We start from the raw sequence: 21,405 nt of genomic DNA, 5'->3' as shown, positions 1-21,405 counted from the left end.
AGTTATGTTTTATTTAGGAGCCTATCTCTTGGAGTTAAAATAAAACTCGAGTGCAGACTAGATTTATGATTTTATTTGCCGAAATTCTATATTTATACAGAGCCATAAAAGTGAGTTAATTAATTCTAGAACTAACTTTATTTATACTACCAATCACAAGTGTCGTTTGTGTGAAAGGGATGGACGATGTGTGCGAAAGCCAAATTGTAATAAGTAATAAATTGATACAAATTACATATTAATTAAATCCATAGCATTTTTTACTATATAGGACAGTTCTTTTGCCGGCGTTGTTTGCTAATAAATATTAAAATTGTACCACTCATGCTACCTGAATATAATTCGATTGACCGGTTAAACCGAGGTTCTTTCCATGGACTCTCCGTCCTGATACCGGGTCTATACCACCGACCAGACTCTTCTCCCTACAGAACCGATCTAATGTAATTGTCCATACCGAAGTTCCCAATGGAGTCCAATGCCATAAAGCACCCGCAAAGTTTGGGGGCAAACAGAAATGTTTTTCCTCCTTACGGTTTAACAATGATATATATTGTTTATATATATTGAAGGTTTAGAGACTTGACATTTGATTTAAAAGAATACACTTTATCCTTAAGGTGTTGAATAGGTTTATGTTATTATTTTTTTATATAAAACAAGTCTCGCATAAATAATGGTTACCCTGGTGCGTAGTTATGTATATGATAATCGTAAACATCTGGCATATGCGGACAGCTCCGTCGGTGAGCAGCTGTCGAAGTTTCCACACCGCGAAGTATATTAGAGGCGAAGGAAAGTAGTTTATGTAACGCAAAATACATATATTTTGGAGTTGTATAGAAAGTATTGTTATAAAAGGTACGCGTTATACGGGTGGCTGATATTACCAATGCACTTGGACTATGCTATCTATTTGCACGCAAAAGAGTTAATCAATTTTTTCAATGAGGATTTTTTGAATTTGTCAATGAGGATGAAAAGTCAATCATTTTTTAATCAATCATTGTAATGCTCTGAGCCCATAAATATGATATGGGAGAAGGAGAGGCCCCCCCAATAGCTCGGGCATTTTTTTTAAAAAAAGTCAACGTAATATCCATATCTAATATGCATTAAAATAGGAACTAAACTCTCAAATCACTTACGCGGTTGCTACATTGAAAATTGGAAGCAAGGGTTCCAAGAGAAAAACATCCATTGGCGTGAAATTTACGCTCCGGGGAAATCCCCTAAATGCTTCGATAGTGCGAGCCATTTTTCGATATTTGAAATTTTTGAGAGCCGCAGTTGAATACGTATTACACTTTGCGGTCGATGCCACAGTGTGCAAAAATAATGTTTTTTTTTTTGACAGAATCATATATATAGAAATTATTTAACGGTACAAAATTGTGTATTGAAGTCGGATGTAATGGCACAAGTATATGACAGGACTCCTAATAAATCTTAAGACGCCGGTTAGTTAATTATATATGATCGATTTGGATGAATTTTGCGTGCAATTTTATGGTGGAATATATTAATAGTTATTCACACCAGTAGTTTGTTTAGATTTCCAAGGATCTAACATGGGTTATATAAATTTAAAAATTGCGAAAATTCGTCAATCAATTGGAGACAAAAATAATCGTTCAAAGAACCGCAGTTTGATCACCTTCTGTTATATCAATTTTTTACTGAACATTTCTGATGCATGGGTTATCGTGCCATCTTGATCAAGTAACTTTGGTTGCGTCGTTGATACACCTATGACGTTGGACTCGGAATTTTCTTCGACGTAAATAAGCTTTTCTAATTAAACATTGCCTTTTGATGCACCCTGTATGGATCAATTGTATTGTTAGACTGTTACATCTAATTACCGAAGCCGCACCATTGTCTCCCTCATCGCGCGCAAAACGAGCGCGCGCGGCCATTGTGCTCTCTAACAATGGTGCGTTTCATAAAGATATCAGCGGCCGCTCGGGTGGCAACGCGAGACCCATTGTGAAATCGGCCGGTTACGCACACGCTTGTAGAAACTTGACGGCCGCGATTGCGAACTTTTACGTGCATGGGTGAACGCGCTCGTGTGCACAGGTCTGCACAGGTCTGCGATACACAATCGTCGAATGCTATCATAATAATATATTTCTGCTAGAGCTATGTATGCATGCAAGGCATACATTACATGCAGGCCGCTTTAAAACGATCCTATTGAATAATTAGTAGCATTAGTCAATAATTAATTTATGCGGGGGAGTACCTTGAGCTTATTTTAACAACACATGTCAAAAATAATCTAGCAATAAAAAACATTTTCGACTAGAAAAGAGGGACGCTCCGAGTGGCGAGCGGGGCGGCCGCACCAGGCACCACAAGCAGGGGGGCACCAAAGTTGAAAATAATTTTTTTTGAATTTTTTTTTAGAATAAAAAGATAATCGAATTTTACTATTTTGGTGCTAAAAAAAATGTTAAATAATATGAACATTAAAAAAAAGTAAACGGTTACAAATTATAATATACACAGTGTTTAAGCCTTTCATTCGCAAAACACATAAAGTGTTTTTTAAAAAGGCCCTAAATCCCAAAACACATATCTGTGTTCATGAAATGTACAAGAAGATATATGTGTTCAACATTTAAGGACATGATCCTCTCTCTTAATGTATATCTTTACTGACGAATAAGTACAGAAACACTCCATGTGCAGAATGTATATCGAGTTGTTTCTGTACTTTTTTTTTTTCCTGTACTGTGTACATTACCCGTCCTTTGAGAGGGAGTGCGTGTGTGGAGCTTCGCACATGGAGTCAGCACATACTGCAAAAATCAGCTGGGTTCGGTATCATAGAACCCGTTTATGGGGGATAATACCATAATCGGCCACGGTTGGGGTTCCCGATAATAGTGTGATTTTATAGCTCGCGGACAACTTTCCATCTCATCCAGGAACAATTCCATCTTATAATTACACAAATTGTGATTTATATGAAATTATATTCTGGGAATGGATTCATCGACCAAAGATCACAAGTATATATACAGAGTAATAAAAACATATTTCCGACTTGTCAAATCAAATGCCGGATAGCAATACATATTGTGTCGTCAGAGAAAGCAACCTCTTGTACTAAAGAGTGATAGTATTCAATCGGTAGAGACTATAAAAGTAAAATGTGTCTATAGTACACTGTTAAACTGGCAACTTTTCGTCGATGCTACGAGCTCTGAAACTTGGCGCTCACCAAAGCATTGATCACCACATCATTGGTTCCAATATTAACCATATTCTAGCCTAGTGAGGTAACTTAGGTAAAGTCTAAGTGTGAATTTAGTAAAATATAACTGCAAATAAATTAGTAATGGATATGATTCTAGTATATATCTAATATATAAAATTCTTGCGTCCCGGTGTTCAAACTTGAACTCCTCTGAAACGGCTTGACCGATTTTTACCAAATTTTATATGCGTATTCAGTAGGTCTGAGAATCGGCTACTGTCTATTTTCCATACCCCTAAGTGATAAGGGTGGTCCACCCCGAAATTTTTTTTTTAATTTGTTATACAAAATTTTTGTTTTTATTTTTTTATGATACAGCATACAAAAATACATATAACCCTAAATTTTCACTCCTCTACGATCAACCCTTATCTTACATTTGTTAATTAAAAACTTTAATTTTTTTTTTGCAAAACCTTTTTTGCGGGATCAGCTAGTATCTATAATGTATATAGATACTAGCTGATACTTGATATATATCAAGTCATGAATTTGATGGAACTAAACTGTGACGAAGATGACACGATAGCATCGCTGTAGCCTAGCTATAGCTGGTGTGGGTAGTGTAGTGTAATATTAAACATTTGCGTAAAGTGGTAAACGTGCAGATTGGAGAGGCGGCGCCGGCGACGCGAGACGCGTGAAATATATTCATAGTGCGATTAATGCGTAATGTACACCGCGGCACTAGGGTTGGCACACCAAACTGTCGATATTCGACCTCCCTATGTACCCTATTGGAGACTATAAATGTTTAAGGTTCTGCTAGAAAGTGGTGCAGCAGACGAAGCTATCGGCAGGAATAGGAGTAAAGAATAAAAAAATAATAAAATTGACTATCGATGTATCTAAATAAATAAATAAAAGCAAAAGAACAAATAAATATTGTATAATGAATTATTAATAAAAAATGAAAAGATGCTGTAACAAGAACCAATTTTGGAATGTAAATAGGGGAAATAAGGTCATACGTGAAACAACATTAAAATGTGATGAATGAAAGAAATTGTGAAAAAATATTTAACTCGGAATTGCAACGTCAACGAGGTATGGGGCGGGGGAGGGGGGCGAGAGGCCCCCAAAACGGGGAAAATTAAAAATAAAAACTGTCGATGTTCATGCGCTTATACGATCTGTGATCTTTAAAAATATGTCTAAAAATTTTTTACGATAGGAGAACGTGTTAGTTATGTATGTCAGATTTTCATTGGTTCTTCATCATCATCATGTATGAAAGACCCCCGCGGCAAAGCACAGGTCTTCCCATAGATCACCACGTCACTGTCCAGCGATATTTCACCTCTTTATACCGTCGGTGCTTTGTTATGGATATTAATACAAGCAAACGGTGACACAGGCGTATTAATTTTATGTATCAACCATTTCTTTAATATATATACATATACAGATTTTAAAATATTTTTTCGAAGGTATCGTAAACCGGGGTTACTTTAACACATTTTTGAAAAAAAAAATTGTAAGCACCCTGTGGGACTTTATATTGGTGTGAGTTTGATAGCGAAGGAAGGACACATTGTCCGGTTAAAGCGAAATAAATCGTAAATTTTTATTGCTAAAAAAGTAACATCCAATAAACTACCAAAACGTATGCAAAGTGGCCCTATAACGATAGTCATTACTTACTTTGACGTAAATTTGGCACATCATAGATGGTATGAAATCTTTTTTGTATTAATTTTATTAAGTCGATATCTGGTTAGCGGCCATCCCTAATGAACGCTTCACACCGGCCGGGCGGTGCGGTAACTTTCACTGCTGTCATTGTTATGCCGCTTCGATTCCCGGGCTGCACGGGCGTTGTTAATTTCGCAATGTTAATATACACGCCTTTTTTTAGTTCATCGCGTGCTGAGGATTTTATTATTAATTATGATTAGTTTAGGACAATGTCCCAACTGGATTAAAGACTAAGAGATAGTATTGGCTTTAGTTTATCATCTGAGTCGGTGTAGACATTGAAAATTTTGCATATATCATCAACGAGTGACAACCAAAGTTGAGATCGCCTTGAAAGGGCACTGGAGCGTATATATTTGAAGATAGATCATGGGCTAGGCCCCTCCTGCGCAATACCGCCTCGAACCCGCAGAATTTGCAAAAGGCATTTAGACACCAGTGAGGGCAATAAAAACGGTGTACTTTTTTCTTAATTAAAAAAGGTTTGCTGTAAAAAATTGCTTTATGACGTACAATAAGGCTACATAAAGGGGGATTAGAACTTTGTGCTTAAACTACTGTAGTTTTAGTAGCTGTGATACCAGAGGTAGCAAGTAAGACTGGTCATTGATCCGAGTAAAACTCATATAGCATCGAGATATCGTTAATGGGTAGAGATATACCATTGACTAACGCGAAGGCTTTGTTTTGTCGATGGCCTCAGAGTTTAATAAGTCTAAGAGGGCTACAAGTCTCTTCTTTTGTGCATTAATAGTATTGGCGTTCCATCTGGTTGGTTTCCTGTTGAAGTACCAAGCTAGAATGGTCGCTCGTTCGATTGCAGTTTATCAGAGTTCAACAGTTAGTGTCAGTATAGCACAAAAATTACTATAACAGATGGTATATATAGTGGTGCAGAGATAACAAGTAGACAGGGATGTGTAGATGCTATAACTGATAAAAATAACTAAGGACGTATAAAATATTATATATATACAAGTCGGATGAAAAACTACGTGAAATCGAGGATATCATTTAACACAAAAACTAAATAAGCTCATATTATACAAGACGCACACGAGATATCCGAGGACAGACGGCTTGATAATTTTCTACCATCTCCATCCTACCGTTCAAATACTTTAGGAGGTGACCACCTCTTACGGACACACTTATTAAAGTTATCTATGATGTGAAATCCACACAACTTACCTGTACTTATTCAAAATCATCTCTGCATGTTTCCATTCGCAAGTACTATAATTACCTAATTCGTGGCTATTGTGTTCCGTTCATCGGTCGACCCACCCCCGGGTACAAAGGCTGTTGTCGCGCTGACGTCAAATGTAATGGGATATTGTCGCTTAGACGTGCCCACGTCATGAGCAAAGCCTTTTAAATGCGTTCACATAATGGACGCGATCAATGGGCAATTTATTCATGTGTCTCGGTAATATATGCCTTAACTAAATTGATACATTGTTTTTTACTATATATTTTAACCATAAGACAGTCTTCTGGACATAGACCCCCCCGCCCCAGATTCCAGTAGGAAACTGGCCTGTATCCAGCGTCAGCTGTTGACCACTAGGTCGTCTATGGCTTTGGCCCTTTGATCTTAAAGCCTTATAGTTTGTTAAGGTCTTTGGGATCTTCCTTCTATGGAGTCTTTCAATAAGGTCTGGCTATTGGTACAGTTTAATGGATACAATTATTTATCAATTTATGACGAAACTAAAATTCATTTAGTATGCGAAGGTTTTTTTTTTAATTAGTTTACTGTGAAGGGATAAGACACCCCCCCCCCCACTAGATGAACTAATGACGTAATTAAGGTCCAAGTTGGTGTAAACAGGAAGCGCGAGACCAGTCATCCTGGGGATATTTAGGGGGAACCTTTGTCTTGCAGGGGGCGTCTAACGGCTAGAAAGAAGAAGAAAGGAGAATAGAGTAAACTCATTTAGTGCTCTAGAACTAAACCCAGTTAAAATGTACGCGCAAATAGGAAAGCAGAAGAAATACGTGACAAAAAACATTCTTAATTCAAAAATGAAGGAGTTTAACGTAAACCCGAGTACGTCTCGGAAGGTCCAGTAAATTGTTTATGAAGTCGAGAAATGACTACGTGACTTCTCGCACGCGCGCCTGTCCAAAAACCAGGACGTCGATACGAGTTGTCCGCATTTTGAACTCTGTGCTATAGGAATTAAGGTACAAAATGTACCCAGCACGTACGCCAATGCTTCGAGAGTACAAGGTGGATTGTCGGCTATGGCCTGGCTAGCCATTTTTCTCTTTAACCGCTAGGTTTACTTTATTTTACCGAGACATTGAAACGTTACTATTGTACGTAATGGGATATTTTTGTACCCCGCTCTATACAGGATGGTTGGTTATAGGTGTAAAATCATTAAAAGGTATAATTTGAAATATTTAGTTTTCATATGAAAAAAAAACATAAAAATTGTTTTTTCGTGATATTTTAATAATTTTGTTTTATTAAATAATTGTCAAATCATAATAAATTATTTAAAATTACAAAAATTAAAGAAACCGAGATTACGTAGTTTAGAATAATAAAAGTATGTTATTCAATTGATTACTTTAGTGTAATAACAAAGAATGTATAAATCACAGGAATATGTTTGGTTTCTCAATATAATAGCAATCTAAAATTATATAAAATTCCGTACAAGTTTGTTCAAAAGAAAAGTTTTGTGGTAGCTATATTGAAATTGTTTACGTAAATAAACTTTGTCCGACGCTTTCAAAGACAGGCGTTTCATAAATTTAGCTTTTGAAAAAGCCTTTCGAATAAAATAATGAAATAAATATTGAATCGAATAAATATTTTTAAAATGACGCTTATTTGGGTCAGACCCTAAAGAGAGCCCCCTGCAAGGAGACTGTCTAACTCTTTCTGCCATTCTCTTCTCTTTCTCTGCCATTCTATGCTGCATGCGGACTTTAAAAACAATATTCTCACCAAAATATTTATGAATGCGATGAATTGAAGTTTCTCTTTCAAACTTCAATTCAGTTTACAAATGTTCATAATATTAGTTGGTCTCTGCGATATGAAAATCCCCAAGTGATTAGAGCAGAAGCTTATCGGTGAAGATTCTCTTCCCTTAACTCCCCGTTTCGGAAGTATTGCGTAGAAAATGCAATCAGGGAAACGGAGGCTTGTTGGCTGCACACCAAGGTTCGCGAGTGGCGGCCACGATGCGGTAGATGTGGTGTAGATAGGTGGTGGTCAACGTGACCATTTTTAGGGGAGCCAACGCCTTGCAGTGGGCGTTTATCGGCTGTCATAATGAGCGTTCGGAGTGACCTCAATCGTTATCGTAACACAGGCATGACGTCGTACAAATTACAACGCAATAATGTAAAAAATATTTATTTTCATGTTCACGCAAGCGAAAGAAAGTTACAAACAATATTTTATCAACAGATAGCATGAGTGTCGATGACCTGACAGCTGTTTGCGTCGTAATTTTGTCTTTGAGTCAATTGCACTGAATGGTTGATAAATATTTAATATTTAGACGGAATAATATGTTCTAGTTAATACGTTTTGTGCCGCGGCAATTTTTGAAGATATTCCATTCGGGCCGCGTGGGGCGTATTCGCCCCCACACTAAATATTAAAAAGTCGTTAAGATGTATGTTTTACACTTTTTCAAAACTGCAAAGCTATAATTAGCGGGAAGATGTTATAAGTTTGAATATGCATTACGTACGCGCGTACGTGATATGAAGTTATCTATATTCGAGCCTACAGTTCATTTGTTTAAGAATCCTTTGTTGTTCAATAAGAACTGCAAATGAACGGAAAGTGCAGCGGGGGTCGTATACACGTCCCATATGGCATGGAATGTATTAATTTTGCCGTTGTTATACGTGTAAATCTTTAAAAACGTGAACTAAACATTGATAGCAAACAATTATACATTTCAGCTAAGCATACTGATCTTAAATATTTAATGGTCTCCGGCGTTACCTTGCGGGAAGTCCATCCTAAGTAAGAAAAGGACAATATTTCACCCCTCCACGGGGCATCTTCAGGAGTTATGTTACACCGATTAGTGACAAACACAAAGCACTCTGTATTTCTGCATGTGCGGAAATGGCTATTTATTGGTCCTTTTCTTAACTATACAGTTGTCTGCTATCAATGTTTATGCAACATACCAAAACATCAATCGTTTTTAGAAATAATGAACACGTTACAAAATGTTAATAATGAAATGAGGTATTGTTCACTATCTGTGTACAATTTGCACTGCCAGAAGTTATTGTCACGTCGCATTCCTATAGAAAAATAAATGTAACATGTTTCAGAATGATCAGTTTGTAAAAAGTCTTTCAGCAAAAGGCTATATAAACTAACACATAATAGCTAATTATTTTGTGTACGCAATTATTTGTAAAACTGTCCTTGGCATAGAATTTTCACTGTATTTTCTGTGTCGGATTTATGTAATGTAAAAAGTGAGGCGATTATGTAAAATCAATTTTAAGATAAGAGATACTTACGGCTTAGTGAAACATGATCTCGGGGCTGATGGCAAACCCACAGTAACTCAACGAGTCGTGGAGACTGACGCTATGCCTGTGCTACTGATTTCTTTACTACATAACCCGGCGGATGGGTAAATTGAAATAGCAGTGATCAGGTCATGCCGCTCGGAGAACAGATGGCCACTTGGACCTGAACGTTCTGAAGTGGAGATGACGATCGGTAGTGTGTTAAGGATGTAGGTTCTATGGGATATTATAAGATAATTCTATAGTAGTAGGGAGTAGAACAGTAGTAAATGTGTGGCAGACATGAAGATGAAACATGTTGCTTTTTCTTTCTAACTTATATGTAACTCATTTACATCAATGATAACGTCTTCGTCAACGGTGAATCGAAAAGGGGAATTCCGCAAAAATATAATTGTTTATATAAATCGGTATATAACAGTAAATGGATATACACACTTCTATCTCGGACTTGATGTTGTTATTACCTACAAGACATACCGATCCTAGGAATAATCCCATAATATAACGATATATATATATATTGGCTCTATATATGTTTTTTAATATAGAAGACAAGTCTTCCAACTATGCACCGAGAATTAATGTATTGTATTAAACTGACCCATTACGTCAGAATCCAGTTACGTATGCGACTGCGTTAAGTATACATTCAGAGACATTGAATTATATGATAAGTTTCTCAAATAAATGAATTCCTCGAATAGAACTAAACGTTATAAAAAGATTGGGTAGATTTTTCGTTCACAAGACTAGGCTGCGTGGGCGGCCGTCGATGGCTGTGCTGTGGATATTTGAACGCAGTCCCGTGATTCTTTCATATTGGTGACGACGGTAGGAATGTCGTGATGGTTTCATTTCGTGGTAGTTCGACTTGAACCGTAAATGTTTTTAACTACGACTTCTGGTTCAGATTCTTTTAAAGAAAAATCTGGAAAGGAACTCAAAGTGGCTTCTTTATAAGGAACAATAATGGCGTTTAAAAATTTTTAAGGATTTTTTTTTACTTTTGGTTGGAGCAAATTGACCAGATGTAAAGGCTTACGGAGATACCGCCACGTAACATCTCCAGGTGTGCCAGCAGATGATGCGCAATTTATATTTCGTACAAAACATCTGCCGTGTTGTTTTGGACAAGTTTGTCGGCGGACGTAATCTGTAAAAATGTATGCGGGACCGGTTGTGTTTTTTTCCAGATAAAAACAAGCTCCACTCGCTAGGGTTGTCACACGATACTTTTTTATTATTAAAATTTATATTAAAGTTGTTTATTTTATCTAAATAGACCGAGATAAGGATCATGTTCAACCATGCAAAGGTTTTACTTGTTTTAATATGGTCAATGACCTCTAATCTACCCTTAACGAATGACGTCAATTCCTTCAATGACAAACGCTGTTTGTTTGAGGGCATTTTAACTTCACACGTAGACGCATTGATTGCGTTTAGCTTATAATCTTGTTTTGAAAAATTCATTTATATTAAAATGATGACGCCACTTCAACCATCATCATTTCAGCCGTAAGTCGTCCATTTCTGGACATAGATGCCCAAATTCAAATTCCAAATTTCTTTATTGAACTAGGCGTTTACACACACGCATTTGAAATGTCAATTATTTTAACATAAGTAGTAAGCTACCATCGTATTAGCCGACCAGAAACTCAACAGTTGTTGATTTAAATTAAATTTAAAAATGTTTGATGTGTACATTCAATTTTCATTTTATCTTTCGTTCAACTAGTAAATCTTGAAAGCTGTTATAAGATTTATTTAATATTTTCTTACAATTTTACATTTAAATATATGAAAAGGAAGGTGGAATGTATGTTGTGGAACTTTATTATATATGCATATATTTAGCATGAAGCATACGTAAGCTTTTTGAAGACAAAATCTAGGCCAAATCTATCATCCGTCTAAATAAGTCAGTGTCACAGTATCCTAAATAGTGCAAATCAATTACTGTTGTACTGCCAACCCTATCCGCTCACGCGACAATGATGTGTTATTTGAACTTCAAGGTCGCACCGGAATATCTTACGTACGTATGATAATCACTGTATGTGATAATGGTAGTACACTATCACCGATTTTTAGTTCACATGTACTCATATTTTTCATTTTTTACCTTTTCAAGTATTAAGGGGACAGGAAATGTCGTTTCTGTCGACATATTTTACAGAAAAACCGATTGATTTGTTATCGCTCCGGCATTGATTTTATACACTAGATGGCGAAAGATTGTTGATTACGAAGGTTGAATATATTGTTGATTAGCATTTAACGAACTCATTTTTAATCTGTATTTTTTGTTTTAAATCATAGGGCACATAGATACACCACGTAATGCATATATATATATATATATATATTAAAATCACCGGAGAGTGATGTCGCTTTCTTAAGTTAAATTCGCCCGACTACACTTTTAGCAAGTTTTCATTTCTAATCAGCAATATATTCATCTTCGTTATCAACAACCATTTGCCGTCTAGTATACAAATTTTCAATGCCGGAGTGGTAAAAATCAATCGGTTTTTCTGTGAAATATGTCTACAGAAACGACATTACTTTCTGGTGGCCCTAATATATATATTTATTTATTTATTTACTTTACTTTATTGGAGATAGACAGTAACAAAGGGCAGTAAGAAAGTACAAACTTAGAAGCTTAGAAATATAAAATTAGTTACAGTTGTTACCTTATAACTATCTCATTGAGAACATATATTGATTTCTAGTCAAACAATGAAAAAACAAATAAGAATAAAAACATTTCTAAACAGGGATCAAAGACTATGGTTTATATAATTTATGTTATGTTTGTTTTTATATTATGGTTTAAATTGCATTGTATGTACTCAATAATTTCGAACGAAATTGTTATATGCTTATAATGCCAATGCAGTTATTTAAAACGACAAGCTAGCAGTCATACTGAAGGCTTTTTATTGTAGTTTTGGCACTCTTACAATAATGCCAACTAATACTAAACTGTCATATTTAAAAATAAACTTTATCTTCTCGTTCAACGTATCGCGCGATGTCGGCGGGGCGTTGAGATAAACAGTTGTTTTGCACAATAAACTATTCCGAAATATACAAAATTATGATATTTCTTTGTAAAAATACATATATACAGAATGATTGGTCACAAGTGTAAAAGATTTAAACTCGGCGAAAGAAATACCAAATTTTATGGTCTGTAAGCCATTTGGTTTCAGAGATATCATTATGGGTCTGTACATAGATGGAAATCTCTTATAAATTATTATTTACATTGCTGTACCTTAGTAAAGCGCGGCGAGGTGGGGGCCGAAGAAAAAGTCACGAATGATGGCACGAAGCGGCCAATACTCCCCTACTTACTACTTCTTTATTAAATAAACAAATTTTGTTAATTATAAAATTCTTTTTTTTTTGCTCATCATAGTCGAGGCAAAACTTCGTGTTTACTAATTAAAAGTACCAAAAATATAATAGTTAGTGCATGCAACTGATTAACCACGTGAAGGAAGAAGAAAATATGAACCCTTTATTTCGGATCGTGTATGGCAGCAGTAGAGCAATGAGTTTGTCAGCCGGCACGTGTTGTGTTCACGCGAATGACGTATTTACGAATATTTTCCAGGTATTAGAAACTTAGTTTACTTAATCCCTATCAAGCGGCCCATTATCTCTTTGCGAGACGTAAAAATAGCATCAAGGGTGCGAGCCCGGTGTATGCTAGCTGGGCCAGGGATTGACCGTGGCTAATATATATTAACGTATTGCAACTCACGCTGAGTTGGCTTCGGGCCTGCAGCATTGCTCAACCATTGTTGTGGGTATCTGACGTGAAAGCGCTCGGCGGCTGGGCAATTGTCTTTCAACAAGACATTGCACCCGGTAGCCATACCCTACCATCACCAACCTCATCCAACTCCCGCTCTCCCTCCCCCTACTCCGGTGCAGCGTCCCCCGGTCGCAGGACCGTGGAGCGCTGGGCGCTAACCGTCGCGCTCTTGTCAGGTACTAGGCCTCGTAGCCCGGTCGCTCGGACCGTCGGGTCGGGCAGTGGGGGGATCGGCGCGGGCAACGAGAGGGGGGAACCTGTCGGCCGCTGCTCTGCTCCTGCGCACGCTTTGGTAAGTGCGCTTTTACATATGCACTCTTTTGAATTTTAATTTATATTAAACGCCGGTACTTAACGGGGGTCATATACGCCCCCACGCGGCCTGAATGGAAAACCTTCAAAAATTGCCACGGCACGGAACGTAATAAAACAGTTATGTAAGTGCTTATGTTTTACAAATTAAAGTGCCAAAAGTATCTTGTTAAGCGCAAGAGATTCAAAATATGCAATTTTAAAAACATTTGAAATAAACTGCAATAACTAAATAATTGTAAAATTTGTGTTCAAATGCTATAGAAACTGCAGGTGTTTAGGCGCCGCGAGGTAGCGCTATAACAAATTGTTTTGTGACGTCAGTAACAGTGGTATTATGGTCCAGGTGCCGATTCACCCGCCGCTCGAATCGCCTAGCCCGACCATGTCGAGAGCGGGCGCGAGGCACCCGGATGCTGACGACTGCGCCCCGAGCTCCTCGGGCGCCCAGTGCGAGGACACTCTGCCCCAGCAGCTGTACGCGACGCTCAACGAGTACCTGCAGCTGGAGTACAAGTTCCAGCCGCGCCTCTGTTTGCCCGATGAGTCGGAGGTTAGTTCTCACTCATGTTTACCAACCATCATCATCATCAGCCGGTACACTCCCACTGTAAGAGCACCTCGATTTCCTTCGCGATCTTGATTATGACTTCGATCCATCTAACGAGGGGTCTTCCTCCGCCATATCATTTCAGCCATAGATCAACTTCTAGACATAGATTTCAAATAGGACAGGTTGGAAGCCACATAATTTATACATTTATTAATTGAATTTAAATTAAAACTACTCAAAATTAAAATTTTGTATCTGTTATGTAAAATATACGTAACATTAAATTTTTTACTTCATAGATACTTTTATAAATAATGTTAATGTTTTGATATTATAAGATAGTATGATGTAAGTAAATAGGTACTATCAGTGTATGTGTTGAGATGCATTATCGTGGACCCCCAATTTCATTTCATGGACCCCCAAATTTTTTTTCGCTGACGTAGACCCCTTGCAGGTTGTCATAGACCCCCAGGAGTCGATATAGATCACTTTGGGAATCACTGTTTTAAACAGATGAAGAAGAATAGTCTTGAAATCTTTACATGGTGATTAGTTATGGAATTTAAATAATTTAAGTGGTGGATATATAGCTCATTTGTCAGCTAAAACATTTTAAGCTTTTACACTTATTTCCAAACATCAAGTGTAGTGATCACTTTTAAACTATTGGAATGTACAATGGACAGATAGTAAACAATAATTCATTTTAATATACAGTAAATACGAATTTCGAAAACGCTTTTTACTAAATTATAATTTCATCATTCATTTCTAAATAGATTGTTTTTGTATACAGTGTCTGTATGTGCAAAGTTTTTACCCCTTCACAATTACACATATATAATCAAACACTATCTATTTATAAACCAAATAATATTATGAGCAGCAGCGTATTTAATTTACCATAAGAGTCATACAAGAGTCACGCAGCGCGGATACGCTGAGGCGAACAGTTTATCAAAGCGACCTCGTGGCGTTTGCATATCGCTGAGGTCACACAATGTGCCTACGAACGCATCCAGTGCGTAATTTGAAAAAATAAACGCTAAAACATCATTCCCAAACATTTAATGTTGATATAACACTCGAGATTAAAAGTCAAAACGATTACAATACGCAAACAATGAAAGAAACATCGATTTATTCGAATAGGTTACTCTAAGCACCTTTAATACTTCAAAACACTTATACAATGTACATTTAAATATATATAATACACAGTGCTATGATTATTTTTTCTGTACTCTACACTGCCAGGCTCGAAATGTTGATTCTACAGTAAAGAAAATGAGGAAAAAAACTATACATGTCGTTAGCGATACTCGGGATTTCACTAAGAGATCGAATAATGAATGAGGATCCGAAGATGATGATGAATGAAAGTAACAGACAGCCCAGCGGATTGACAAGTTGAAGTGGAAAGGGAGGGGGGGGGGGAGATTAGCGTACAGGATTTGCTGCCATTGGGACCTAAACGTTCTGCATCAAAGCAAACGCAGTAAAGGACGTTCATCCACGAAGCTAGGAAAGGTAGTCTAAACACTAGATGCAGGACACTTCTAATCCTATTGTAAATCTGTGGTGGGTAGACCCATGTCTAGGAGACATCTTGCAGCTGAAATGATGAAATATATTTTGACACGTTGAACGCCGTGGCGGACACCATGTGTCCGACAGCATACTGTCCCCGGGGGCCACACCATTAAATCGAAAATCGTCAAAAAATCGCCAAGGTGTTTTTTTTGCAAACATTGTCAGTAAAACCCTTAAAAATAATGGGCGAATTACGGAACTGCGATTTACTCATTATTTTTCTGCGGGGCCGGCTTCTGACCCAACATGATGGCAGTCACATGGTGTCCGTCGTGGCCCACTGAACTAAACATGGTTTTTAGTCTGGCGTTCAAGTTTTAAAAGTGACAAAATTGTTAATATCATCGCCTGATTTTGTCTTCCAATGACCCCTTTAATTTGACTACACATTTGTAATATGAATAACGTACACCCCCCCCCCCACTCCACGTCAAGGGACACGCGACACGCTCGATGTGTCACGCTGCCGTGACCCCAATAAGCCGAAAAGTGTTTTTTCATCGATCTCTTTTAAAATAACGCTAGCGACGACCGCGCTTTGGACGATTATTTAAAAAAAAAATTCCACGCACAGTTTATTTGGAGAATTGCTTTTTAGTGCTCAATGTTTTAGTTTTTTACTCTTTACTTACATAAGTCTTAGTCCTTTCCTCATGACTGAGAGTTATCCACATCAGTTTTCAGTTGGAGCCGTCATAAATTATTTTTATATAGAAAAGCACATTAGAAAGAGATGCATTAATATGACCAATATTTAGCCACTTCCGCACATGCAGTGGTAGTCATGCAATATAAATATATAAACAAACATAATATAGATGTATAAACCGTAGTCTTTGATCCCTGTCTAGTAATGTTTTTATTTTTATTTGTTTTTTCATTGTTTGACTATAAATCATTAAGTGTTCTCAGTGAGATAGTTATAAGGTAACAACTGTAATTAATTTTATATTTCTAAGCTTCTAAGTTTGTACTTTCTTACTGCCTTTTGTTACTGTCTATCTCCTATAAAGTAAATAAATAAATAAAATGCACCGCCCTCCAGCCCGCTGATAAATACGTATGCGGCAAACAATGCGAATCACACAACCGCCACCGCCAAATCACCCAACACGTGTTTCACCCCTACATTGCGCATTTATTGAGATTTTGCAAGTATGGGTAAAATAAGAGTGGATATTATTTTTGAGAAGTATTTATTTATGCTTCATTATGATATTTATAAAAACAATTGCTTTTTTTCGTATCATATAAAGATACACGACATTTTTGGCACATTTTGAATATAAAGCCTGAACATTTTGGGAATTTGCACCTGCTGCTACTTATCCAGCCAAACTGCCCAATGACATGTCTGATCCAATCTGACGTCTTTCAAAGGAATTGCTTGAGCTGGTCTTCGAAACTTCTTCATTACAAGTTCTCTTTGTATAGTGCTCCCACTAGGTCGACCACGTTTAGCGCCATTTGCAGTAGTAGATTTGTATCTGGGCTGCGTATAAGTTACTTTGTTCTACATATTTATTTTTTAGATCTGATGTAAAATAAAATTTAAAAAAAACATACGGCGTGTTACAAGACATCAATGCTTCTGTTATCTGAGTTTCTCTCCTAAAAATAAGGCTGTCTTCAGCAGTAACAAGGTTTCGTTTTCGCCAAACCAGAGGTCGTCTAGGAATCCCTTGTGATTTACTCTGGGGTGCTGCTTCTTCGGCTTCCAAAATAGAAGGGTCTGGCATATTTTCATCGTTGTCAATAACGAGAAGAGGATCAGCATCCACTTCATCAGGCTGGGGATTTTCACCGTCATCACTATATTCAAGGTCTCGAAGAACATCTCGAGCGATTTAATAATAGTGACCTGCATCCTCTACTTCGGAGTCTCACCCGTCTAAGCCATCTTCTGAATCTTCAAGAGTTTCTAAATACTTTGTAATTTTGCTTTCTAGTAATTGCGGCATGGTGAAAACCATAAGAAAAATCCTTCACCAAACATGCATTTATTTAGCAGGCAATGCGCATTGTAGTTTTCCTACAACATACCAGATTTCGCTCTATTCGACTGTAGCATCAAGTGATTTTCAATGTTTTACAACGTGAACATGTATTAGAAGATATAATCAAGCAAATAAAAATATATTATATACTTACATGATATTTTATCAGTCCAAACACAGCTATAAAACTTAGTTTCGCGCCACTAGAAAAGTTTTCTTCAAAGTGACCTTTGAAATTAACTTATTTTCAATGCTTATAAACAATGGATAGTGCTAACATTCAAAAAATGTACAAAATTAGTTCACAAATAAGTACTAGTTGTCAAATTTAACAAAAAATTAAAAGAAGGTCAATTTTATCTGTGGTTTTTAGTATGTTGTTTAAAAACAACAATACGCATTTAAGGGTTAAATATAAAAGCATTAAATATAATACAATTACGCTATATAGCATGTAAAATTTTGATGCACGTTTAGTGTGTGTGTAAGAAATTCGCAATCATTGAGATGAACAGTTTAATAATTAAACACATACACTATTAATAACAGTTGGTGCAAGAGTAATGTCATAATTAGAGCCGGCAGCCATTTTGTTATAAATTGAAAAAGAGCTCTGTTGTTGAACAAAATGCAATTTGAAAGTGTAAGATTAATGACATTGGAAAAAAAATATATCGCTCTAGTGGCCACCTATTGAGTTTATACGTTTACTATTTAGAATAGTTGACAAAACACCTAGTTTCAAATTGGCGATATTTAAATTACATTTTTATTTCCTATTATTTTTATTATTACATTGTTGTTTGTTACTATATCACAGCTATTTATTACTACAACTCGATCTTAGGTAGGTTTTGTTCATATTTATGACCTCGCAGTATTGTAAGAAAATGTGGCGTCTTTCTTGCATCTTCTATTAGGGAGGCGATGTTACCACTATCTACCTTCCTTCCTATCTCGATCTCTATATCTATTCGAATAGTTTTGGATAAGAGAGAGCATCAATTGTGCACCACGGCCTGGTCCACCGCTGGGACACAGATGCACGAGGAACCTATGCAGGTGCTCAGCAAATCCAGTAACCATCTTGGCTGGACTGACTTCTAGAACTTGATCTTCAAATAAATGTAGTATATATAGTTCAGTTTTGCAAGTTTGGAGCAAGACTTTATGACTCAGAAATTTAATAGTGATTATTAATAATTGTTTCAAATTACTTTGAATATAGTCGATCATTTTAAATCATACGAATAAACTTTATGACGAACATTTGAATCTTGAAAAATTCGTGCTGCGAGTGTAATATATATAAACGTTGCAGATATAAATACAATGTAAGAGAATGGACTGATCTGTGTGTTAGCAAAAAAATCAGAATATCTTTATTCAAGTAGGTATTTACATGCGCTTTTGAATTGTTGATTATTTTAACGTAAGCAGCAAGCTGCCACTAGCACGGAACAATGATCTGTTGAGAGTCGACCAGAAACTCAACAGTGGCTTTTTTAAAAAGTTGTTTATTTGAATGGTATAATAATATTTATTTAATAACTAGCTGATCCCGCAAACGTTGTTTTGCAAAAAAAAATATTTTTAATTTTCAATTTAAAAATAAGGGTTGATCGTAGAGGGGTGAAAATTTAGGGTTGTATGTATTTTTGTATGTTGTATCATAAAAAAATAAAAACAAAAAATTTAAGGGTGAACAACCCTTATCACTTAGGGGTATGAAAAATAGATTGTAGCCGATTCTCAGACCTACTAAATACGCATATAAAATTTGGTAAAAATCGGTCAAGCCGTTTCAGAGGAGTTCAAGTTCGAACACCGTGATACGAGAATTTTATATATTAGATATACCATGTTTGATTTAAAACTAAGAAAAGGAACGTCTTAGATATCTCGTAAAACTTTATTATAAATGCGTACACCAATACCCATGTATGATATGTTAACTTCTTAAAGACGAAATATGGGTGTTACGAGTTTATTTTTATTTTTTGTATTTATAATCTGTATGTCACTATTATAGATGTAATAGCTTTAAAGGGGTGAGTGACCTTAAGGGCAAAAAAGTTTGACATTCTTTTTTAATCTACCGAGAGGTTTCATTATCAGGTATCCTATTGCAATAGCATTATTTAAAACTATAAAAACATTGCCCATAAGGAGATTTTATAACTCAAAGTCGAATGAAGACACAAAAAAAAATATTTTTGGTTGAAGTATTTAGAAAAATCGGTAATTTTTTATGTCCAGCTGTGGACGTTTCAATTGCTGAAATGATGGGAATATCACTCGATATGAATGAATCACAGATAAGATATGTCACAAGAAATAAGTTAAAACAGGTAATGGTGTGTACAAGCAACGATGCAAATTTATTCTCACAACGTTCCCGTTTACGTAAACACTAGCCTAGCACTGGCCACTAGCGCCGTTATGGAAGCTGAATGTGTGGCGCCATTTTCATTTCGAAATTCAAAAGTAAACCCGTTCGCGCGGCGATAGACGCGTCTTTATCGACGACATATGGCGGTTGACCCCGATCGGCAACTGCGCAGTTGTTGGTGCAGCAATATTATTTGTTTTCAATAACAAATGCTCACAGCATCGGTTTGATACAGAGCGATGATGGCATAGCCTAAACAAAGGACACAAAATAAAAGAAACTTATTAGCTATAGAATGGCATCATTAGATACATATAAAAACTTGCTGGAAAGAAAAAAAATCATTATTGAAAATAAAAATTACAATTGTGATACTGTAATCTGTGATACAGAAATAAGAAAGAGGAAAAGAAGGCTGTGTTTGAAAGAAGATATGAAAGAGGAAAAAAGAGATTGTAATAGACGGAAGGAAAGTATATAAGAAATTGAAAAGAAAAAAATTACACGATAATGTAAAATCCCTGCCCCAAACACAGCAAGGGGAAAATAAAAAGGATAAAAAATAGCATCGTTCAATTCAGAGCTTAGAAGGATATTAGCTTATGAACTATTGGCATCTTTACAGATAATGTATTTAGAATATTCTGAAAGGGACCACAAAAAAACTGTCTGAGTTTGATGTGGGCTCTTTTCAGATCAGAGTGTGTTTGGAACCTTTGTAGCTGTCTATATGAATGCGGTGGTTTCTATCAAATTAGACTCTTGAGGCATTCTTCTCTATAAATGACCCTAAGCGGTTAATAATATTTTTCATTATTTATATAGGTTCCCAAGCGTTTATAAAATATAGTGTCTACCTTGAAAAATCCTAACGAAACTTAAAATAATAGACGCCATAGTAATAAACTAAACATTTTAGATACATGAAATGTATGTATCCTTTGTACATGCTGTTAAAGAAACCAGTTTGTATGAATTTAATAAATTTATTGTATTAGTTATAAAAATGTACATAGGTGACTTATCGATCATGGGATCAAGAAATTAAAAAAAAATGTTACAATGTTGCCAGCACACAAATTATATTGTCTGTTGCCAGTTAAATAATAATATTTTGAATCATTTTTTTATTTAATTTTTTTACAAATACCATTAACCATATGCTATGGTCTACTATGAAAGAAGTAAAGCTAATCTAGTGGTCCTTACAGTCTTTATATA

General features: G+C 36.2%; 1 protein-coding gene across 3 annotated transcripts in view; it reads left to right on the top strand.

The window, feature by feature from the left end:
• The window catches only part of CycG (cyclin G), a 44,251-nt gene that overhangs the window by 12,233 nt on the left and 10,613 nt on the right, over positions 1–21,405 (top strand). For 2 of the 3 annotated variants that reach the window (XM_068771307.1, XM_068771306.1), the window contains exons 2-3: positions 13,511–13,626; positions 13,993–14,199. In XM_068771307.1, the coding sequence (XP_068627408.1) occupies positions 14,032–14,199 (168 nt within the window). In that variant the 5' untranslated portion in view covers positions 13,511–13,626; positions 13,993–14,031. The remainder of the gene's footprint in view (positions 1–13,510; positions 13,627–13,992; positions 14,200–21,405) is intronic. The other variant, XM_068771308.1, reaches the window with a different exon arrangement.

Source organism: Battus philenor, unplaced genomic scaffold, assembly GCF_028537555.1.
Source record: "Battus philenor isolate CCGP_79_NKW_IND1 unplaced genomic scaffold, ilBatPhil1.0.hap1 SCAF_30, whole genome shotgun sequence".
NCBI lineage: Eukaryota > Metazoa > Arthropoda > Insecta > Lepidoptera > Papilionidae > Battus > Battus philenor.
Note: the sequence above shows the minus strand (reverse complement) of the source record. Positions and strands in the feature narration are given on the sequence as shown.